At 41.1% G+C, this 25680-nt stretch overlaps 1 protein-coding gene across 1 annotated transcript in view; it reads right to left on the bottom strand.

Moving 5' to 3' along the window:
* The window catches only part of NALCN (sodium leak channel, non-selective), a 582786-nt gene that overhangs the window by 282280 nt on the left and 274826 nt on the right, over positions 1 to 25680 (bottom strand). The window contains 1 exon segment of the mRNA XM_040336161.1: positions 1442 to 1579. Within this exon segment, the coding sequence (XP_040192095.1) occupies positions 1442 to 1579 (138 nt within the window).

Raw genomic sequence — 25680 nt, 5'->3', positions numbered from 1 at the left:
GGTTGCTCCGGCGTATCTTTGTTTTGTATCCACAAAACAAGATACTGTACGCCTGAAACTGGGCTAGATCCGACTGGCGTACGTCTTAGTGCATATTTACGCTGGCCGCTAGGTGGCGCTTCCGTCGATTTCCGCATCGAGTATGCAAATTAGCTAGATACGCCAATCCACAAATGTATGTCTGGCCGGCGCATTTTTTTATGTCGTTTCCGTAATGTTTTTTTTTGGCGTAACATTACCCCTGGGTCTATGAGGCATACGCAATGTTTAGTATGGAATTTTCCGTTGTTTATGCTGTTTACGTAAAACGTTCGCGAATAGGGCTTTGCGTAGAATTACGTTCACGCCGAAAGCATTGGCTTGTTGCGGGTTAATTTGGAGCATGCGCACTGGGATACCCCCACGGACGGCGCATGCACGGTTAAAAAAAACCCGTCATTTACGTGAGGTCAAGACGTATTAACATAAAACATGCCCACAACTTAGTGATTTGAATTGCGCGCCCTTACGCCGACACATTTACACTCTGCCGCCGAAACTTACGGCGCAAATTCTTTGTGGATACGGGAAATACGCTGTAAGTTACGGCGGCGTAGTGTATCTGAGATACGCTACGCCGGACGTAAAAAAGCGCCACGCTACGTGGATCTGGCCCCAAGTGTTGTTCTGTAAAACATGCTGGCAGGTGACAGGTTTTTCCTCTCATTGCTTTCTAAAACGATAAACTGTGAAACTTAGCACACCTTTGGTTTCAAAGCATCTGGAATATATTTAGGCCATTTAAACTGCAACTTTATTTGAGCATTAAACTTATCTATAAAACTAGTGAATTTCTCTTACTACAGAGCAGGAAGCTGCATTTCATTTAGCTTAAAAAGTACAGAAAAGCATTTATGGCTCAGAGACTATAAACCACTTTATGAACCTTACAGTCTACCTTTAAAAGTCGTATGCCTCCACAGTCATTCCTCAAAATATGGAAGAGGACATTAAAATGTCAAACCTATCTTGATTTTTTTTCCCTTTTCGAAAATCCCCAATTAATCTATTTATAGCAGTTTGGCTTTATTAGTGAAGCAATGAAACAAACCCCTGGTGTTCACTTTAAGCCAGAATTTAGGAAATAGCTGCACTGATTTCTAATCAAGTATTCATACCCGAGAGGCTTTAAGTTTTGTCTTCAGTTTAATTACAACAGTGATGAGCAAGCAGTGAGAATGAAGAGAGACTATCTGCATACATGAATACATGACCCTTTAAACAACGGAGTGCTAAGGTTATCTGCAATAACATTGTGCCATTGATAAGACTAAAGCTGTATATGCTAAAAAAAAACATCATTTTCCAACTGTCCAAATATGAAGACACTTGACATTTATATTTGTAATATAGGTCTGTCTAAATGTGTTATTTTTACAAAAAGCCAACTAAATGTACTTACCAATGTGGCAAAAAGATGGTAAAGGATAAAATAAATGGCAACCACAGGAGCCCACATGTGTCCTACAGCAATAAGTGTTTGATCCATTACATCCACCCATCCCTCTTGAGTCAAAATCTGGAACATTGACATGAATGCCTGTAGGGAATAATGAGTAACATGAAAAAAATCTGCATTGACACAAATGCTGTGGAGCAATTAATAGAATGCATTTTCAAATGAATTCGTTTCTCAAGAGCAAGGATGTCAAAACTCAACTTACAGACCTTTGATATGACCCTGACACATGCATCTCAGAGTAGATGGGAAGCACCATTGTGCTCTCTGGCAGGCCAAGAAATCAGAAGACAGTCCCCAGTAACTAAATAATACATTTTTTTCTCGTCAAAGAATTTTATTGAGACTAGAATGTCAAGTACGTACAAAATTATATGGGAACCGTCATAAATCGTGTATTCGAGGTGACAAACATATGAGCAATTGCATTCCTCGTATGAGATGAGTAGAAACATGGTTTTACATAAGTAGGATATGCATACAATCAACTACAAGTATAGCTTACAAACAGTAGAGGAGCAAATAGTCATTACTGGTGTAGACGATAGTTAGAAAAACCCATTACAACTTTGTGGCTCAAAAAAAAGAGACATTGTCCCAATTAGATTATTCAGGAGATGTAGTATGAAAATAAAGGGGGTGAAAGAAGGAAGTATGAGTGTGAGCGAGTCTAGGGTCTTATAACTTTACGTAGTCAGTAAGTTATTACTATAGAGCGCTCACAACCCGAAGGTCAGACAGAGGAAAGGGATAGAACAGGTGCAGGTGGGTAGAAGTCTCTCAAAATGGTAGTGCGGCTCTAGTCCAGGACATGATTCAAGCAAGGAAAAGAGAATAAATTATTATTATTATTATACAGAGGAACGTGTATGGCTAATACAGGAATGATATAGACATCTTCTGGTGTCTGTTCCTATACAGGATTTATTACCCTTATTAATATTCTTTAAAGAAAAGCCCCACTTTTATTGGCCTTGGCCAGTGATCTGTTGTGTGTGATAGGATAGGATACAGGAGATATGTTTATTGCATAACCTGGATTGCTAAACACCGGTCAGGAAGCAAAGCTTTAGCCACACCACTCAACCATAAAATCCATACAGAACATTATACACAATAACATGTAATGGCACTAGTTTTCACAATCACAAGTTATGTCTCTGTTACAGAGACATATATTATATAATTCACAAAAGTACAGAAGTGAAAGTGCTATATAGAATATAATATTGTCACCAGCGTAATACAGCAAATCACTTTTTAGGACAGGCTCATAAAAAAAATCTTTTTAAAGACTACTTTGTTATAAGTACATTTTCAGCTAAAATAGTTTTCATAAAGTAATAGTTTTTGATCTAACATGTGACACCAGAAGCACTTTCAAAAGTGATGGAAAGCAGCTCTGTGAGATTACAGAGCATGCTTCCCCGTGCATGATCAAACAAAATACTCCCTTTAGTTAAAATGGTAAACCTCCATCAGCTTATGCTAAAGCGAATCTGAAAGGCAACCATCAAACTGACAGAACCAACAGCTGCAAAAATAAAATCTTAAGATTTATGTTAATATGGATTTCTGAATTAATTAGCAGTACCTTAAAGAACAGTTTGTTAACTTTCCTTAACTCTTAATGCATATCATAACTGGTTAGGTGTGTTAACTTCAGGAGGACTATGCAACACACAGCACAGCATATTGAGTACAGCAGTCAGGTGTATGTAATATACATTTCAGCATACAGAGTAGTACAGCAGCCAGGAGTTAGTAACATATAGCCAAGTATACAGCATGCATGGGTCAAGAGTATGTAACATACAACCCAATTTACAGAGGGCAATGGTCAAAAGTATGTAACATACAACATGCCATACAGACCACAGTGTTCAGGAGTTTAGACTTTAGACTTGGAGACCTTTCCAACCGAGAAACCACTGGCTTACTGGGTCTTGAGGATATATCACTGGCCAGAGCTTGCACAGTATGCAATTGAGCTACTGGCCTGTCCTGCATCCAGCGTTGCTTCTGAATGCACATTCAGTGCTGCTGGAGGCTTTGTAACCGATCGCAGAGTGCACCTGTTCACAGACTCAGTTGATCGGCTCACATTCATGAAAATGAATCAGTCTTGGATTACCAGCTACCAAGCACCTGATGATGATGTAACCTAATAATTTTACTATGAATGTGAGATCCCTTGAAGACTGCCTATGCTGAGTGACTATCCTGTTATGCTGAGTGACTATCCTATTCCTCCTCAATGTTCATGTTGATATCTTCTAAGAACAATTCTGTTTCTGGGCACCACCACCAGTGGCTAAGGCCCAATTTTTCTGCCCCTGTTCAACAGGGGCATGTAATTACAATTTTTGCTGTAATATTTCACAACAGGGCTCATTCCTGCGCTCAACTAGAGTATCTGTGAGGCTTTACAGTGTTTTCCCACCACCACCACCGCCTGAGGCCCAATTTTTCTGCCCCTGTTTAACAGGGATGCAAAATTAAAATTTTTGATCTAATATTTCTCAGCAGGGCCCATTACTGCGCTCAACAAGAGTATCTGTGAGGCTTTACAGAGCCACTGTGCCACCACACGCAGCCACTGTGCCACCATTAATTGTCGCCACTGTGCCCATCTAATGCAGCCACTGTGCCCATCACACGCAGCCAAGGGTATTTTCATGTTCAGTATTGGGGGGGGCACCGGTGCCTAATAGAGTACCGGCACCTCTTTTGGCCCACTTAAAGCACTGGTCAAGAGTATGTAACATACAGCCCAATTTACAGAGGGCAATGGTCAAACGTATGTAACATACAACATGCCATACAGACCGCAGTGTTCAGGAGTTTATAACAATAAACTCAGTGTACAGGCTGCAATAGTCCGAAGTATGTAATGGACAGCCCAGCATAAAGATAATAGTGGTCAGGAAAATGTAATATAAGTCCAGCCTGTATATAGAAGTAGTGAGGAGTATGCAGCATATAGAATGGCAAACAATGCAGAAGCTGAGAGAAACTTCACCTCTGGCTTTCTGTATGGGAGAGGCAGAAAGGAAGCCAGACTAGATCACAGGACTACCAATAAAACGACATAGGGTGGACTGTAAAATGACTGAATAATAAAACCAAAATGTTGAAAAGGTGGGCTGTGCTTCTTTGATGCATGCCTAAAACCGGCCATGCAAGATTCAATTTTTTATGTTCAAACAGAAAAATATGAGCCAATTCCCCCCATCCACACAGAATGTTCTCAAAAGCCCTGCTTTAAAAGCATCTGCTGCTGAAAACATTTATTTTTATACATTCTATAATCACAAGTATTAGCTATTAAAGCATGAATGCATAGGTCACAGACCAAAGAACATTCATTTTATCCCACTACAAAAAGTTATGAAAAATCTTTTTTGCTGAGGGTTTGTATTCTGAGGCCTCGTACACACACGTCGTAAATGAAACATCGTTTTCCTCAACAAGTTCCTTGTTGGGCTTGTCGAGAATCTTGACAAGCTTTCTTTGCGTACACACTGTCAAGACCAAATCTCGTCGTTCTCAAACGCGGTGACGTACGACAGCAGGGGAAGTTCAATTCCACTGGCACAACCCTTGGGGCTGCTTTTGCTAATCTCATGTTACTGCGTGTTAAGTAAAAGTTTGGTAAGAGATGATTTGCACTTTTCAGTCTGTTACAGCGTGACAAATGTGCTATCTCCATTACAAACGCTACTTTTTCCGAAGGTGCGCTCCCGTCTCATATTTTGATCTGAGCATGCGCGGGTTTCTAAGCATACACACGAACGTGTTTCTCGTCGAAAACCAGCCCGAAGAGGAACACGACGAGGAAATTGAGACTCCCGTCGAAGAAAAAGAGAACTTGTTCTCTTTTTTTCTCGCCGAGTTCCTCGACAGTTTTCTTGATGAAAAACATACACACAACCGTTTTCCTTGGCGAAAAAGCTCTGCCACCAAGTTTCTTGATGGATTATGTCGAGGAAAACAGTCGTGTGTACGAGGCCTTACAGTGTGGAAACTTCCCCGCCATCAAAATACAATAATCAGTGTTGCCAGTGTTGCCAATGCATTGTTTGCCATTCTATATGCTGCAGCACTGATCATTTAGCAACAACCAGACTGCCCATACATAGACCAGAATTCGGTCAGTCTCTGATGGACTGGGTGAATTTTCATCCATGTATGGCCAGCAATAATATACTTTTGGAAATAAACATAACAGTGTAAATTCATGAATCAAGCCTTCTACAAAAAAGTAGTTTTTACAATACTATATTAACCTTAGAATGTTTATAAATCAATAGGATGTACTAGATGGATTACAATGATGGGAAAGGTGTTTTCACAATGTATATGCAAGAGCCATTATAAATGGAAGTGTTTCTTTAAGGTCTGTGGTGATTATGCTATAAAGCAACAGGACCATGATAAACTGTTTGATAAAATTGTACCTTTTTTTAGTATGATTGCTAAAAGAGATTGTCATAGAGTGACAGCATAAAATGACTGTTTCAGTCACCAAATTGAATAGTTTTCCTAAGTGGTGGGTGAGAATGACAAGGGCAAGAAGATCATTTTATATTACATACACATCACACTCAAGAAGCTGTGCAGTTGACTGGAGAGATGAACTAATAGCCAAAATGATGGTTAAAACCACTCAGATGAATGGTACAACTATGGCACATTGCATGAAAATGGAAAATGGAGGATTCACTGTTACCTCTACAATCCTGTATTAACATTTCAGGCATATTTGAACAAAGGACTGGATATTGCTATTTGGACCCTTGCAGTACAAATGTCAGGTATGTCATTCTTTTTTTTTATAATCAATTTTTATTTTATTATTAACTTCAACTTTCCATTCAGCATTGTATATTCTTACTGTATATTCCATCGTTTACATAAAAGACACAAATGAACACTGCAGGAAAGAACTAGATACAAAATTGTCCCCCGACTCCCGTGCGCGTGCCCGGCAGGCACGATCGCCACCGGGCACCCGCGATCGCTCGTTACAGAGCGAGGACCGGGAGCTGTGTGTGTAAACACACAGCTCCCGGTCCTGTCAGGGGAGAAATGCCTGATCGTCTGTTCATACAATGTATGAACAGCGATCAGTCATTTCCCCTAGTGAGTCCACCCCCCCTACAGTTAGAACACACCCAGGGAACATACTTAACCCCTTCCCCGCCAGTGGCATTTTTATAGTAATCCAATGCATTTTTATAGCACTGATCGCTATAAAAATGCCACTAGTCCCAAAAATGTGTCAAAAGTGTCCGCCATAAGGTCGCAGTACCGAAAAAAAAAAAACGCTGATCGCCGCCATTACTAGTAAAAAAAAAAATATTAATAAAAATGGCATAAAACTACCCCCTATTTTGTAAACGCTATAACTTTTGCGCAAACCAAACGCTTATTGTGATTTTTTTTTACGAAAAATATGTAGAAGAATACGTATCGGCCTAAACTGAGGGAAAAAAATGTCGTTCGATTTTTGTTTATAGCGCAAAAAATAAAAACCGTAGAGGTGATAAAATACCACCAAAAGAAAGCTCTATTTGTGGGAAAAAAAGGACGCCAATTTTGTTTGGGAGCCACATCGAACGACCGCGCAATTGTCAGTTAAAGCGACGCAGTGCCGAATCACAAAAAGTGCTCTGGTCTTTGACCAGCAATATGGTCCGGGGGTTAAGTGGTTAATTTGTGTGTTCTCTTACTGTGTCTTTCTATGCCAACTTAGGCAAAGGGAGGGGGAAAAAACCCTTCCTACTTCCAAAGAGGCCACTAATGGCCATGGTGTCAATTCTTTTTGTCATTCTAATAGAAATACCATTAAAAAGTTTTTTTGGGAATGGAAGACATGGCTTGGGATTTAATGTGTTCCTGTTTGGCATCACTCATATTATAGTTCAAATGGACCTATATCAATTTCCAGAACGAATTTAGTATTAGGTAGGAAGTAACATAATGGACAAAGCACCTCAAAACTGAATTTTGATATATGTTTGAATGGTAACCTGTTCCTACATTGGAAGAATACCAACCATTCATCTAGAACAGGAATCTCCAAACTACGGCTGTCCAGCTGTGGCAGAACTACACGTCCCTTAAGGCATTGTAAAACTCTGACATTCACAGACATGACTAGGCATGATGGGAATTGTAGTTCTTGAACAACTGGAGGGTCATAGTTTGGAGACCCCTGATCTAGAATATTAAACTACATGTGCTATGCAGAATAGGGGTTTCCCCACAGATTGGATGACATGGGATTTCTGTCACAGTAGTAACTCATCACTTTTTAAACTATATCTAAACCTTAAAACAACAATTTGATATATTGCAGCTTACCATTTCTTAGATGTGGTGGTTACATATTTTTTTTTTTTAATCTTTAGACTTTTTTTTTCTATTATCATCTGGTGATCCTGCCAGTGATCTAGTTTCTGTCCTAGAATAGAAACGCTCACTCACTGTACTGTATGTATGGAGAAGCATTGTCACCTTAGGACAGGAAGTGCGTTACAACTACAGAACATCGCTGCCTCTATTTATCTTCATAACATAGTTAGATTTTTTTTTAACCACTTAAGGACCTTGGCTGTTTTTCAGATTTGCCATTTACAAGACTAAAACATATTTTTTTGCTAGAAAATTACTTACCCCCAAACATTATATATTTTTTTCTAACACCCTAGAGAATAAAATGGCGGTCAGTGCAATACTTTTTGTCACACGGTATTTGCGCAGCGGTCTTACAAGCGCACTTTTTTTTGAAAAAAAAAACACTTTTTTTAATTAAAAAATAAGACAACAGTAAAGTTAGCCCAATTTTATTAAATATTGTGAAAGATAATGTTACGCCAAGTAAAATGATACCCAACATGTCACGCTTCAAAATTGCGCCCGCTCGTGGAATTGCGTCAAACTTTTACCCTTAAAAATCTCCATAGGCGACGTTTAAAAAATTCTATAGGTTGCATCTTTTGAGCTACAGAGGATGTCTAGGGCTAAAATTATTGCTCTCGCTCTAACGATCGCGGTGATACCTCACTTGTGTGGTTTGAACACCGTTTTCATATGCGGGCGCTACTCACGTATGCGTTCGCTTCTGCACGCAAGCTCGTCGGGACGGGAGCTTTAAAATAATTTTTTTTGTTTTCTTATTTATTTTATTAATTTTTACACTGAAAAAAAAAATGGATCACTTTTATTCCTATTACAAGGAATGTAAACATCCCTTGTAATAGAAAAAAGCATGACAGGTCCTCTTAAATATGAGATCTGGGGTCAAAAAGACCTCAGATCTCATATTTAGACTTAAATGCATAAAATAAAAAATAATATTTCTTTAAGAAGCATGGGTGGAAGTGACGTTTTGACGTCACTTCCGCCCTGCTATGTTATGGGGACGGGTGGGGGCCATCTTGCCCTCACTCGTATCCCAGCCGAGCAGGGGACAGGACAGGATCACCGTTATCGGCGGCGGGAGAGGGGCCCCCCTCCCGCCGCTCTCCCACGCCCTCCGCCGCTTACCAGAGCCGCCGGTAGCGGCGGAGGGTGTGGGAGAGCGGCAGAAGGGGGGCCCCTCTCCCGCCGCCGATAACGGTGATCTCGCTGCGAATGCGCCGCGGAGACCACTGTTATCGTTTACAGGACCGCTCAAGGAAAAGATGGATATCTCGGTTGTGGCAGCAGCTGCTGCCATTACCGAGATGTCCATCTTTAAGTATATAGTCATGAGTGCTTAAAGGGAAAAAACATGGAAAAATGTGTATGTATTGGATTGATATACTGGAGATATAAAATGCAAATAGCCTATATACATATTTCAAAATTGATCCAGTATTAACAAAACGCAAAGACTCTGGGCCAGATTCACAAAAGAGATACGACGGCGTATCTCCTTATACGCCGTCGTATCTCTGTGATCCACCCGTCCTAACTATGCGGCTGATTCATAGAATTAGTTACGCATAGATAGCCCTAAGATCCGACAGGTGTAATTGACTTACACTGTCGGATCTTAGGATGCAATTCTATGTCGGCCGCTAGGTGGCGAGGCCATTGCGGTCGGTGTAGAATATGCAAATGACTAGTTACGGCGATCCACGAACGTCCGCGATGCCCGTCGATCTAAATTTACGTCGAGATACGCGTCGTAAAATTAGGGCTGCCTCCTAGGTGTTCTAAGCAATGTTAAGTATGGCCGTCGTTCCCGCGTCGAAATTTAAAACATCACGTCGTTTGCGTAAGTCGTCCGTGAATGGCGCTGGATGCCATTTATGTTAACGTCTAAACAAATGACGTCCGTACGACGTCATTTAGCGCAATGAACGCTACTGCATGCGCAGTATGTTCGGCGCGGGAACGCGCCTAATTTAAATGGTGCCCGCCCCATTTGAATTAGGCGGGCTTGCGCCGAGTGGATTTAAGTTACACCACCGCAAGTTTACAGGTTTACAGGTTTAGCTTTGTGAATCAGGCACTTACGCTGTAAACCTGCGACGGTGTAACGTAAATGGTATACGTTACGCTGCCGTGGAGCAACGTAAATGTATCTGAATCTGGCCTTCTATATTTACTGCACACACTATACCCACTACTTTAATAATTCTGGTGTATCCAGGTTTGGCCAAACGGCCAGGGTGCACACTGAAAATAATTCAGAGATTTGAAGATAGATGAAAACTGCAAACATATGAGTTGCGCAGAACGTCTCTTAAGAGCAGCTGTCTCTATACCCATTTCTTCTTCCTATGGGACATTTTGGGACCACCATTGCTGAGTGCACTTTTGCTGGATGCATTTCTCTGTGTCTAGCAGTACTTTTACAGTCACAGTACATCCTGTCCTGTTCTTAAACAATACTAAAATGTTGTCATCATTAATCACAGTCATAGACATGACACTTGTCAATGTTCACTTTTAGCTGTGGGTAATTCGAAAGCGAACAAATCTGAGATGCAAACTCTTTTTCCATTATGTACAAATATTTTAGGACGATAATATCCTCTACAAGTATTGCTAAATCCAAACCACAGGATCAAATTAAACACCTCAGAGGTCTGTCCATACCAGGTAGGTACATCAATATACCTATTGAGACAACCTGTTCAGGTTGACACCCTCTTTATACTTCACAAAATTAGGAGCTCTTCCACTTAAAAGTAAACTACAATGATTATAGTTCAAATATCAGTTATTTTTTTTCTGTTTGTCTTATATGATAATAAACTGTTGTTTTTAGATATCTATTATTTTGTATAACAAACATTGGATACATGACAGAGATTTCCCAAAGCACTATAGGTTAGCTAAAGACCTGCCTGCTATGAGGTGCCATTTGTCTGATTAACACTTGTTTTTGAGCCATCTAATAGAAATAGGCCATTAAGGGCATCAAAACCTAGACACAAAAAATAGTATATTGCAGTTACCAGTTCTTTGATATTGTGACTTCATTCATTTTCTTTTTAACCAATTACATTTTCTACATGAAAGGAAAAAATACCAGTTTAGCTTTCTAGATATCCAGCGCCCTTAAAGTCATGTGAACTGAACTGAAATCTCAAACAATGGGGGTTATTTACGAAAGGCAAATCCACTTTGCACTACAAGCGCAAAGTGCACTTGAAATTGCACTGAAAGTGTACTTGGAAGTGCAGTCGCTGTAGATCCGGGGGGGACATAAAGGAAAATAAAAAACAGCATTTTAGGTTGCACATGATTGGATAATAAAATCAGCAGAGCTTCCCCTCATTTCAGATCTACCCCACAGATTTACAGCGACTGAACTTTCAAGTGCACTTTCAGTGCAATTTTAAGTGCATTCTGCACTTGTAGTGCAAAGTGGATTTGCCTTTTGTAAATAACCCCCTGTGTTAGCAGTTCTCACCAGTTTAATTGTCTGAGCTTTAGAAAACTTCCCCCTATGTTATGTAAATGAGGAGAGTGAGGACATGGAGTAAGTGATGCCACCCTAGTGTGTTCCCGGCCACATTACCAGCTGAAAATAAAGGAAAAAAAAGCTCAAATTAAGAAACTAGTGCAGCCTACACACTTAAGGACCAATAAGCTGCATTATATTATATTTTTGATCTTAAGTTTCAATTTAAAGAGGGAGTTCACCCTAAAAATAATTTTTACCTGTAGATTGATGCTCATTTTGTCTAGGGGAATTGGCTAGTTGTTTTAAAATCCGACCAGTACTTACCGTTGTAGAGAGCGATCTTCTTCGTCGCTTCCGGGTATGGGTCTTCGGGAGCGGGCGTTCCTTCTTGATTGACAGTATTCCGAGAGGCTTCCGATGGTCGCATCCATCGCGTCACGAGTAGCCGAAAGAAGCCGAACGTCAGTGCGGCTCTATACTGCGCCTGCGAACCGACGTTCGGCTTCTTTTGGAAAATCGTGACGCGATGGATGCGACCGTCGGAAGCCTCTCGGAAGACTGTCAATCAAAATAGGAACGCCCAGTCCCGCAGCCCATACCCGGAAGTGGCGGAGAAGATGCATCTCTAAAACGGTAAGTACAGCTTCGATTAAAAAAAAAACTAGCCGATTCCCCTAGACAAAATGAGCAGGAATTTAAGGCTAAAAAATGTTATGTACGGGTGAACCTCCGCTTTAAGAACATAACGTGGTTGTAAAGGCAGAAGGTTTTTTACCTTACTGCGTTCTATGCATTAAGATAAAAAGCCTTCTGCGTGCAGCTGTCAATCAAAATCAGTCAGCCAATGAGGAGAGCAAGGGGGCAGGGTCAGGCAAATGTCTCAATGTCTAAATAGACACACTGACCTGCGGCTCAGCTCGGTTGCCCCCTTAGCAAGCTGCTTGCTGTAGGGGCACTCAACAAGAGGGAGGGGCCAGGAGCCCTGATGAGGGACCCGAGAAAAGGAGGATCTGGGCTGGTCTGTGCAAAACCATTACACAGGGCAGGTAAGTATAACATGTTTTTTATTTTTAACTAAAACAAAAATTAGACTTTACGATCACATTAACCACTTAACCCCCGGACCATATTGCTGGTCAAAGACCAGAGCACTTTTTGCGATTCGGCACTGCGTCGCTTTAACTGACAATTGCACAGTCGTGCGATGTGGCTCCCAAACAAAATTGGCGTCCTTTTTCCCCCACAAATAGAGCTTTCTTTTGGTGGTATTTGATCACCTCTGTGGTTTTTAGTTTTTGCGCTATAAACAAAAATAGAGCGACAATTTAAAAATGCCGTAAAACTATCCCCTATTTTGTAAACGCTATAAATTTTGCGCAAACCAATCGATAAACGCTTATTGCGATTTTTTTAATACCAAAAATAGGTAGAAGAATACGTATCGGCCTAAACTGAGGAAAAAAAATGTATATCTTTTTTGGGGATATTTATTATAGCAAAAAGTAAAAAATATTAAACTTTTGTTTATAGCGCAAAAAATTAAAAACGCAGAGGTGATCAAATACTACCAAAAGAAAGCTCTATTTGTGGGAAAAAAAGGACGCCAATTTTGTTTGAGAGGCACGTCGTACGACCGAGCAATTGTCAGTTAAAGCGACGCAAAATCGCTGAATCGCAAAAAGGTGCAAGGTCCTTAACCTGCATAATGGTCCGGGTCTTAAGTGGTTAAAATGTTTTTTTTTTAGCTTAATTGATAATTATTAAGGAAAATATTACCAAGCCACTGAACATTAGATATGTGCACACTGAAATATTTAGTTTCGGAATTTTGTTTTCGCCTGAAAAATACATTTATTTAGTTACTCCGAATCTGTCATTGAAGGCTTATGGTGTCTGACTGTCGAATGTTCAAAGAAGATTTGAGGGAGCAGCGAAACTGTACGATGCCGCGCTCGTACATTTCTGGTCGAATGTTCCGCATACAAGCTAGCTATAGTAGAATTCCGATGTTGTATGACTAGTAATAATTATATTTATTAATTATTACTAGTCAACCAACATTATAATTTTTCTATAGCCTATGGGCCGAGCATTTGACCGGAAATATACGATTGCATCGTCGTACAATTTAGATGCTTTGTCGAATCTTCTTAGAACTTTCGACAGACACCATAAGCCTTCAATGACAGATTCGACATTTGTATGTTTTTCGATGCTTTATCGAATCTTTGTCGTTCATGTTCAATTGTCAAGTTAGTTCTACCTCTTTTACTGCTCCTCCTCTTTGGTTACAATCAGCCAATAACATTTATCATCATCATCATTTTTATTTTACTTCCCCCACCCAATTCCAGCAGCGATCTTTTCTCTCTATGTCGAATCTTTTCTCTCTATAATGTCAAATCTTTTCTCTCTATAATGTCGAAACGTTTCTCTCTATGTCGAATCTTTCCTCTCTATGTCGAATAATATTGGACTAATAGAGTTAAGGTTAGGCACATTTGACCACAGGTTCAATAGACACAGATTGTTATTGTCAGCGTCATGTCGAATCTCCTATCTATATTGAACTGTTGTTGCAACAAAGAACGAAAATAAAGCATTTGTTTATGTCGGATCTTTCGGTTTTCGTATTCTGCGCATTTGTTTGTTAAAACGATAACAAAAATACCTGAAATTTGGACGAAAATGCATTCAGACGAAAACGAATGCACATGTCTATTGAACATTACCTTTAAAGAACAGTATAATATTCTGTGAAGAGCAGAGTAGTAATAAAACTAAAAGATGGTCCAACCCTAAAACTGGGACTTGATATTCATGTATTTTGGTTCCATTTTTTGTTTACAACTTATACATTCTTTATAGATATCATACATTCTAAAAGTCTGGGATTCAGTAGGACTGCCATGGGATTTTAACAGAATTCTGGTGTCCCAAAGATCTGTCCCCCTCCAGCACCAAACTTTGGCTCCTTTGCTGCTCTGTCTGGCAGAGATATCTCCTGTCCAGCATAAATGCTACAATCTGGCAGAGGGAGACAGCAGCACAGGAATATGGATAGGTAAGTATAATACAGTGAAAACAGGAGTGTGGCTAGGTAAGCAAAGTACAGTAAAAACACTCTCCTGCCAAGAAACCATTCACTATGCCCATGTCAACATGCTTTATATTATTCAAGAACACTATTCAATGCTCCACACAGGTGTGCAAACCCTCAATAAAACAAAGGTTAAAGCTTTTCTTCATTAAATGTAGATTAGAGTCAAAGTATATTTATGTTTGATGACCATCAAAAAAACCTGCTAAAACAGTCGTGCAGTGTTCTAGATTGTGAACATCATCAATTCATCTGGGTTTTCTTAAACTTTTAAATCACACATGCTCAAGTTCATTAAGCAAAAACTGATTACATTTCATATTTGCAATAGATATTTTCCTCAGTACCTGTCAGTGAAACCACTAGACAGAATGCATACCTAAAACATATGGAGATGTTTATAAAAAATCACATTTCATAGCAACTCATTCCAGCACCTGGCATCTGCTCCTTTCCTGATCTGTCAAGTGTGATCTCCTGCCTGACATGAGCACTATAGTTCTGGAAGAGGGAAGCAGCAGAGCGGGTGCCCCGCTATAAACTTACTGAGCCAGAGCTCCTCATCCTCAATAGCCACACAAAATACCTATGCCTCACTCTTTCTGCAGAGAATCAGTGCCCCCCCCCTCTCCTCCCACAGAGCACCAGTGTTCCTTCTCGTTCCCCACTGAGCACCAATGCCTCCACCCCCTTCCACCCGATGTGGCATTTTTACTGCAGTTGACCACTGACACCAAGCATTTTTTATCATTCCACTGACCACTGATATTGGGTATTTTTCCTCCCCCTGACACTAAATACTTTTCTTCCCTCCTGCCCATTAATGCCAGCCTTTTTTTCTCCAACTAAGCACTGACGATAGCTATCTGCTATCCACAAACACCTGCCATCTGTTCCTCCTGTGGACCAGCAATACAAGGGGCACTATGACACATACCACCGAGTGCTGCACTCTATACATTGTGTTGTACATAACAAAGTACTGCTGTGCATTACATACTTATGATCAAAGTATTTATTGTTTCAATAGTTGCTGGTTGCTAAGTAGTTTCTGACTATTTTATTAAAATTTCTCTTAAAGCTGAACTAAAAAATAGTGAGGGGTTGTCTGCAATAGCCATCTTGTGGCTTATCCTAAACATGGTCTACTAATAATAGCAATAGTGGCTCCTGTAACAGAATATCAAGCTCTGATTGTCACTGAAAACAAGCCCCTGGCCACTTATTTTTATGTCAAACAGCCAGCCACTGACTGGCTGTGTGACACAAAAATAGCCATGTGAAGTCTTCAGTAGTACAGTGCAGTGTGGGCAGATCCTTTGTGCAGACCCCTTGCTGACTTTCCTTGCATATCCGATTTGATTGACAGTTTATACAACCCAAACTGTCAAATCCTGCCAGTGACAGCAGCTCCTTTCGAGGTTGTCCGTCCTCTCAACTTCTGATCTTGGGAGGTATACTGTTACACTAGAAAAGTCTCTTGGATCCAAGCCATGGACCTATCTGTTCATATGTTGGTTGCAAATGGGAGAAGAATGGGATAACTGACAGGTAGATAGTCATGGAAACTGACTGGAGAGAAAGGCCTCATACACATGGGCAAGAATCTCGTCAGGAAAAAAACTATGTTTTTCCCGACGAGATTCTTGGCAAGAATCTCTTGCCGCCCGAGTGTACACACTGACCTTTCAAAAGAACCGCGGTTCTCTTGAAAGGCAAGAATGTGGTGACGTCATCGCGTACGACGAGCATGCGCTTGTCACATTCGATGCCGTCGCCATCTTGCTTCACCCTACCTATGCTGTGGAAGCTACCGCGCATGCGTCAAAGTCATTTCGAGCATGCGCAGGTTTCCACGGCGACAGGTAAGCATACACACTCTCGGGTTTCTCGTCGGGAAACAGGCCGACAAGAATCTCGACGAGAAAATAGAGCGCAGGTTCTCTATTTTTCTCGTTGAGATTTTTCCGTGTCGTGTGTACGAGGCCTAAGTGTTATAGGATCTCCTTGAAATGCTTTAACGTGCATCTCCAGTCAAATAATTTCTTTGTTTTGCATAGTAAAGAAAAATTAGAACATGTGTCAAATTTTGAGTGCGGTCGGTGGCTTTGTTAGAAAGATTTATCCTCAAATCTTGTCTTGCTAAACTGTTCCTAACAGGAAATGAGGGGGACTATTTAACAGTCAGGCCCCATACACACGGGAGGATTTATCCGCGGATACGGTCCAGCGGACCGTTTCCACGGATAAATCCTCTCGAGGATTTCCGCGGATTTCTATGCGATGGAGTGTACACACCATCGCATTGAAATCCGCGCCGAAATCCTCTGGCGATGACGTGTCGCTCCGTCGCCGCGATTATGACGCGGCGACGTGCGCGACGCTGTCATATAAGGAATTCCACGCATGCGTCGAATCATTACGATGCATGCGGGGGATCCCTTCGGACGGATGGATCCGGTGAGTCTATACAGACCAGCGGATCCATCCGTTGGGATGGATTCCAGCAGATAGATTTGTTTGGCATGTCAGCAAATATTTGATCTGCTGGAATCCATCCCAGGGGAGAAATATCCGCGGAAACAGATCCGCTGGAGTGTACACACCATAGGATCTATCCGCTGAAACCCATTTGCTGGGATTTTTCAGCGGATGGATTCTATCGTGTGTATGGGGCCTCACACAGACAGATACAGTTGTATTCAAAATTATTCAACCCCCACTGAAATTGATTGTTTTGCCCAGTTTGAGATTGATTTTGATCATCCTGTCATCCTGCTTACAATTAAATCAAAGAGGCACGTGTAGGTCAGACAAATATAACATAACATTTATAATGAAATAACCACAAATGTCTTTTCTGTGCTCACATCATTATCAGTTTTATTCAACCCCCAATTGACATTCAATCTTAGTACTTAGTACAACATCCTTTTACAGTTATAACAGATTTTAAACTTGAAGCATAGCTTGACACAAGTGTCTTGCAGCGATCTAGGGGTATCTTCGCCCATTCGTCATGGGCAAAAGCCTCCAGTTCAGTCACATTCTTAGGCTTGCGCACTGCAACTGCTTTCTTTAAGTCCCACCAGAGGTTCTCAATTGGATTTAAGTCTGGTGACTGCGATGGCCACTCCAAAATGTTCCAGCCTTTAATCTGCAACCATGCTCTAGTGGACTTGGAGGTATGCTTCGGATCATTGTCCTGTTGAAAGGTCCAACGTCTCCCAAGCCTCAGGTTTGTGACGGACTGCATCACATTGTCATCCAATATCTCCTGGTACTGAAGAGAATTCATGGTACCTTGCACACGCTGAAGCTTCCCTGTACCTGCAGAAGCAAAACAGCCCCAAAGCATGATTGACCCCCGCCATGCTTCACAGTAGGCAAGGTGTTCTTTTCATCATAGGCCTTGTTCTTCCTCCTCCAAACATAGGGTTGATCCATGGGCCCAAACACTTCTAATTTTGTTTCATCAGTCCACAGAACACAATCCCAAAACTTCTGTGGTTTGTCCACATGATTTTTGCATACTGCAGTCGACTCTACTTATTCTTTGGAGACAGCAAGGGGGTGCGCCTGGGAGTTCTGGCATGGAGGCCTTCATTACGCAGTGTGCGCCGTATTGTCTGAGCAGAAACTTCAGTACCCACATCTGACAAATCTTTTCTCAGTTCCTCAGCAGTCACAAGGGGACTTTTCTCCACTCTACGCTTCAGGTAGCGCACAGCAGTTGAAGTCAGCATCTTCTTTCTGCCACGACCAGGTAGCGTTTCAACAGTGCCCTTTGGCTTGGATTTGCGAATGATGCTTCCTATGGTGTCTCTTGGTATGTTTAACATCTTTGCAATCTTCTTATAGCCATTGCCCTTCCTGTGAAGAGTAATCACCTCTTCTCTTGTCTTCCCGGACCATTCTCTTGACTTCACCATGTTTGTAACCACACCAGTAAATGTCTAGAAGGAGCTGAGTTTCACAGTCATTTTAAAGCTGCCTGATTGGTGCTTATTAGGCTTTATTGCTGCTTCCTGACATCCACAGGTGTTTTCAATACCTGATTGAAAACACTTCAATGAACCTCTGTTCTTCAGAGTGGTAGTCTTTAAGGGGTTGAATAATTGTGTAAATAAAGAATTCACAAAATAAACATTTACTACTGTATTACAAAACCAATTGATGTAATTTTAGTTGCATATGGTTCTTTAAGAAGTCCTTGTAAGATTTCATTCTGAATACAATTACAAATGTACACTAAATTCCCTAAAACCCTTTACAGCATTGGGGGGTTGAATAATTTTGAACACAACTGTAGAAATGAAATGCTTTAGTAGAGTAGGCCAAGGCTAGAATTCACTAGATTTTTATATCTCTGGGAGGATGCTTGTCCCACATGTCTGCATCTGATCATTGGCTGGGCAGGAAGTAGTTAAACACAAACATTTAACTTCTTGCTTGCCGCGGAATGCATGTGTGTGGAAGCAGGTAGAGAAGGCCTTAGCGCACACATGCCAAACATATGTGCCCATGGCTGGTGAGGTTTCTGTGCAGAGAGTGTGCTCCAAGAACTGTAACACTTTCCAGTTTTCTGCTGGCTGCCAATCATGTGCCAATCATGTGACAACTATGGCAGCAAATCACAGCGATCACATGATCAAAAAGTCAGTCCCTCTGTTAAGACCCAGTTAAGGAGCCACTAGGAGGGGTTGAGAATGGGTTAAAGTATGTCTTTGGCACCTCACTTTGGTAGATTTCCGCAAACATACTGTTGCATTTCTTAAACCAGAAGTGAAGGGAAATCTCCCAAATAGTACAAGGACAGCAAAAAATAAACTAACAGGTGATATACCTCTTCCCTACTTTATCCAAAACTAATAAAACAAGTGTGGCTATTCATTCATTTTAGAGCATATGTAAACTCTAATAATGAACTTCTCTTATTTGGTAAATATTTTGATCTGTTAAATATAATTTAATTGATTAAATTAAACTAAAAATGTAATGTTATATCTGTTCTATAAGTGGATAAAAATACCTGTTGATACTGCCAGAAATGTTGTGAGCTGAAAAGTTGTTATGCTCTCTTCCACTGATAACTCCTATTAATCAGCATTGTCCCTAGCTCTCTCAGAGAACTACAGAACATCTCCTCTGTAAGACAGAGATGAGGAGAGCTGTTCTGTAGTCCTAACACACTTCCTTTTCTAGGGTGACAATGCTGCTTCATCATAGATATAGTGTGCCATGATATACACTGTCCCATCAGATGCTCCCACTGTGCCATCCAATGCTGCCACTGTGCCATCCAATGCTACTACTGTGATCCCCCTCCGCCGCCCCCCCGCTCGCCATCTGCGCAGCACTTACTCTGTCCCGGTGGGGCAGCGGGTGATGGTGAGCGGTGTCTTCTCCCGTCCTCCTCTGCTGCCTGATAGGCGTCCAATCACAGCGCCTGACGTTTCAGCTAATCAGGCGATCAGTAATAGACCCGGCAACCTGATTGGCTGAGAGGCGGGTCAATGTTAGCAACATTGAGCTGAGTGAGAAGGAACGCTTCTCACTTTTTTGGGTGTCTATTAGAGCAAAAGGCTCTAGTTAGGTGCTTAAAAAAACACCCCCACCGCTGTGATTCAGTTGCCTGGTGACTGAAAAGGGGTCGAACACCTGAATAGGGTTTTTTTTAGCACCGACCATAGATAGATTAATGCAATGCATGAATCTATCTATGATAATTAGAGAGTGACAGGATGAGGGGGGCAGCGCTCCTCCACCCTTAAGGATGCACATCCACTGGTTGTCACCCTAGGTAAGAAAGTGCAGGATTAGCAGATAAAAAGAAGGTAAGCTGCAATGTGACAGATAAACTGCAATGCGCAAAATTTTTATAACTTGGTTTAAATACATTCTTATGCCGGGTACACACAATTTAAAAATTCCGACTAGAAAAACGTGGATTTTTTTCCGATGGAATGTTTGCTCAAACTTGTGTTGCATACACACGGTCACACAAAATTCCAACCGCCAAGAACGCGGTGACGTACAACACTACAACGAGCCGAGAAAAATTAAGTTCAATGATTCCGAGCATGCATGCTTTTATTACATACAGACGATCGGAATTTCCGACAAGAACTTTTCTTGCCAGAAAAATTGAGAACCAGCTCTCAAATTTTTGCTGTCGAAGATTCCGACAGAAAAAGTCAGATGGAGCCTACACACGGTCGGGATTTCCGACCAAAAGCTCACATCGAACCTTTCTTGACGGAATTTCCAATCGTGTGTATGCGGCATTAATTTTCTTTATTTTTATATGGACATATTTTTATTACAATATATATTTTATGTTACATAAAAAAAAAAAATTGTGATGGACATGTAGCGTGCTTCATTCTTTGATTTAGATAACGTTAGTTATTTCTCTTTGCATTACGGTGGACCTCAGCAGGAAAACATCTACAGTTATTAGGAGTGCATTATGTAACCAAATTATAGTCATTTTTTTCTAAATCTTAATACAGGCAATTGAGCATTTTGAAAGGGTACATCAACTGCAAAAGCAGCTGTGAAGCTCTGAAAAACTGTATCAGGGATAGCCTATGTATAATATACTGTAATTTGTAAGCCAAATCAATGTGCACTGTGAACAACTCTCAGGCATTACTCAAATGAAAATCACTTTGTTTTCATCAAAACTCCTCCATACTCTCCCAACACGCAAATACTCCAAGATCCAGAACCATCCACGTTAAAATCAGCTCTGATAAAAATGGAATGCATTTAATCTTTTGGAAGCAGTAAAGAAAATGTGTGTGTGTTTGCTGGTTCTTTTCAGATAAAATCAAGCCATCAGAGATACAGGAATAGAAAAAAGATAACTACAATTTGTCACCATGGCAACAATGAACTGGTGCTTATTCTCTGATGTCAAGTAAAAGAATAACTGGGAGAAAACATACAATTTAAAAGCATTAGTGAAAGTGGGAGGTCTAATTTTGCCAAAGACCTATGCTGTGAAATGGCTAAGCAGTTTAAAGCGCTTCTTATAAAGGGACGAGCAGGCTGACTGTGATGGAACTCTGTTCTATTTAAATTGTATTTCCTGTCATTTATACTGCACATTTGTTTATACAATTGTAGTTATTTTAACATGTTTTTGCTGTAAATTTACTTTAAAGCAAATTGTGAAAGTTTTTTTTTTATATTTCTTATTTTTTTTTTTTTATAATGTTTGGAGACAGATTTAAGTCGCTTTTAAGTCACTTTTAAGGCAGCAATTTTAAAAATTGTATTTGTTTTGTTTACAGATTTTAGGATGCAATGGAAATTCTGTTGCAGAGAATTGCCCATGCTGAGTAGACCCAGAGCAGTTTGACATCAAACATAAAGGAGATTATGACAATAGCGAACATGGTAAGGCTGAGTGGTATCACATAAACCTAATGATGTTGCATAATCTTTTTTATTTTTTTTATCTAACTATATATGAAAATGTGATACAAAGCATTATTTAGAAAGTATATGTATTTCTAAATGTGATATTACTAATGAAAAGTATATATAATGTGGTGTAGTTGTGCATGTTGCCATAGACGTTTTTACATTTTCTGCAAATTAGTGAAAAACACAAAGGGGCAGATTCACGTACAGCGGCAAATTTATGCGCCGGGCGTAGCGTATCTAAGATACACTACGCCGCGGTAACTTACTTTTTTTTTTCAAATCCACAAAGAATCCGCGCCGTAAGTTACGGCGGGGTAGTGTATCTTTGGCGGCGTAATGGCGCGGCATTCAAATCTCTGTGATGGGGGCGTGTTTTATTTAAATACGTCGTGACCCGACGTAAACAACGTTTTTTTTTAACTGCGCATGCGCCGTCCGTGGGGGTATCCCAGTGCGCATGCTCGAAATTAACCCGGAAAAAGCCAATGCTCATGACGGTGACGTCATTCTACGCAAATCCCTATTCGCGAACCACTTACGCAAACGACGTAAAAATTTCAAATTTCTACGCGGGAACGACGGCCATACTTAACATTGAGTACGCCTCATAACAGTAGCTTTAACTATAAGCTGGAAAAAGCCGAACGCAAACAACGTAAAAAAATGCGCCGGCCGGACGTACGATCGCGGATCGCCGTAACTAGCTAATTTGCATACTCAACGCGGAATTCTACGGAAACGCCACCTAGCGGCCGCTGAAAAATTGCATCTTAGATCCGACGGCGTACTAAGGCCTCGTACTCACGACCAAACATGTCTGCTGAAACTGGTCCGCGGACCAGTTTCAGCGGACATGTTCGTTCGTGTGTAGGCAGTAACGTACAGAATTCCAGCAAACAATCGTCGGCCAGACCGTTTTCCAACGAACAACTGTTTCCTGGTCTTGCTTTAAAACAGTCTGCTGGAATCGTGTCCGTCAGACATGTTCGGTCGTCTGTACACAAAAGCAGCGTACAAAAACCCCGCGCATGCTCAGTCCAAATGAGGAGACGGGAGCGCTCGTTCAGGTAAAACTCGCGTTTCTTTGGGATATGGCACATTCGTCATTAGAAACCTTTTATTCTAGCAAGAGAACAATGTCTTAAAAAGGCGCACTAAACCACATTTTAAAGCCTCGTTTTATTAATTCTTCTCTTGCTAGAATAACCCCGTTCTCTTGCTGATGCAATTTCAATAGAGTTGTCCCATACTGAAATGTCACATTTCTTGCTTGTGATGTAATCCTTTAATAATGTTTTCTATGCCAGACGTGTGTTTTGGTTGGTGGTCCTCCATAATTTAGAGTAGTCATTTTTGTAAAGGAATGTGCATTTTTTTAATTTCTTTTTTTGTTTCTAGTTATGTCACCATTTAAACTTTTTTTTTTTTACATGTTTTTTTAAATTTTTTTTTTTTTTTGTTGGTGTTTCATTAGAGAATATTAAACCATGTTGGCACACCAAATGTCCCCCCCCCCCCCCAAGGAGTGTGTCCTTTGTAAATTACCCATTGTATATTTATTAAAGGTTTGCTGCCTAATAATCCCCACAGTATATCAAACAATAGACATGTTTTCAAATGAAAGCAAAAGGCCTTTTATTCAGGCAAATGTCATCACAAAAAATAAAAAGAACAGCAGCACTAGAATAGATAGCAAACTATATGCAAACTTGCATTTCCAACATGGTGAAGGATAAACTTCCAAGCCTCAGGAGCCAAACACAAAAATATGAAGCAGCAGCACACAAACAAAGGAACCCAAACTGTGGTAGTACAAACAAGATGTCCTTTATGTGGAAGGAAATGGAAGGCAGAAAATCAACGTTTCCTCCTCTTTCCAGCCTTCCCTCCAGGCAGCCTTCCAGCGGATCGAACACGGGGTCTTGCAGGTGGGGTTGATGTGGCAGCAGGAGGATGGTGTTCCGCAAGCCGGGCCGGGTCACATAGCCCAGTGTCTGGGGTCAGCAGGCCCCTCTGCATCCACCAAAGGACCTGGTTCATCAGGGCCTTTGCCAGTCTTCTCTGGTCCTCCTCCCCTTCATTTAAATCATGGGCCAATGAGGCACTGAAGGCCTCTGTGGGGTTGAGGGGGGCCCTCATGATGGCGCTTGCCTCCTGGATCATGCGGAGGCTTGCCTCCTCCACAGGCCTCAACTGCCTCCTTCGGCCTGATGGCCTCACCTGGGGGGGAGAAGACTGGCTGGTGGTGGTTCTCCTGGCCGGGTGGACCTGCTGCAGGCCACTGGGCCCAGCCTCCTCCTGGCTGCCACTGACCCCGGCCTCCTCCTGGCTGCCACTGACCCCGGCCTCCTCCTGGCTGCCACTGACCCCGGCCTCCTCCTGGCTGCCACTGACCCCGGCCTCCTCCTGGCTGACAGACACCTGAGGATCTGCCACCTCCTGGCTGATCTCTTCTTCCTGTGTGGAAAAAAAAAGAATATTTTTACAATTTCGCTAAATAAAACCACACTCATTTTCATGTTTTTCGTTCAGTATTTTCTGTTCATTATTACTTGAATACACTCTACTTCTGACCCCTGCAGTTGTCATCCCTGACACCTATTTGTCTGTACACCTTTTTGTTTGCTTTTTTCCAGCTTGGTTTTTTTTTTTACAATATCTAATCATTAATCCACCAAGAATTATTTACGCCATAAATATAGAGGAAACTACTATACCTCCTCATCGAAGGGTGGCAGATCTGCATCTCTGTCAGCCAGGCCCTCTTCCTCCGACTCTGCAGGGCTGTGGTCATCTGGGGAATGTCCGCTGGAAGGTAGCATGGAGGAAAGGTTGGAAGAAAGACTGGACATCGTTTTCCTGCCTTCCATTTCGTCCCGCAAAAAAGCCATCTGTTTATAATACCACAGTTTGGGTTCCTTTGCTTGTCTTGCTGCTGCTCCCGATTTTTTGATTTTATTAGCTTTGTATGCTCTCCTGTATGTGCTTCTGAGGTTGGCAAGTTTATCCTTCACCATGTTGGCAGTGCATCCTGGCACCCAAGTTTGCATATAATTTGCTAGCTCTTCTAGTGCTGCCGCTCGTACCTCTTTATTGCAATATAACGAGTGTTTTGAATTCCACAGGATGGGCGTGTCCTGGTATTTTTGAAGTAAGGCCTCTATAGATTCCTTGCTTTGTAGGAGGTCCATTGCAATTTTTGCAAAATTATATTTCTTTTTGAGTCTAGATTACAAAAACATAAACCACAGAAAAATAAATATTCCAAAGGATCAGCGTTGACCTTGATCTAATATGTGTCTTCAAATTTATTACCTATATCTAATTCCAAACACAGTCTCTCTTGTTTAAACAATGATTGGCAGCTCGGCCGCATTGCTTGTACCAAACATTGATTTGCTAGATGCAGAGCCATTGTTCACATTGCAGTAAATATTTTAAATATATTAAATTAAACAATGCTTACAAATGACAGTTTTCATCTAGGCACTCTTTCATGTGTAAATCTCATACCCCTGACAATGGATGACATAAAAGACACTTCCTAATGACCTCTGTACAACCAACACTTGAACAATACTTTGCCTGATCTGAATACACCATTCAAAAACTTGTCAATGAGGTACAGCATTGTTCACATCTCTATTTTGTGAGGTGTCCAAAAGCATTTGGATACCAAAATAACATTGTGGTACCCCATAGACAGAATAGCTTAAAAAGGGTGCAACCAACAGC

Source organism: Rana temporaria, chromosome 2 (genome assembly GCF_905171775.1).
Source record: "Rana temporaria chromosome 2, aRanTem1.1, whole genome shotgun sequence".
In the NCBI taxonomy this organism is placed as follows: domain Eukaryota; kingdom Metazoa; phylum Chordata; class Amphibia; order Anura; family Ranidae; genus Rana; species Rana temporaria.
The sequence above is the reverse complement of the archived record's forward strand: the minus strand, read 5'-3'. Positions and strand labels throughout refer to the sequence as shown.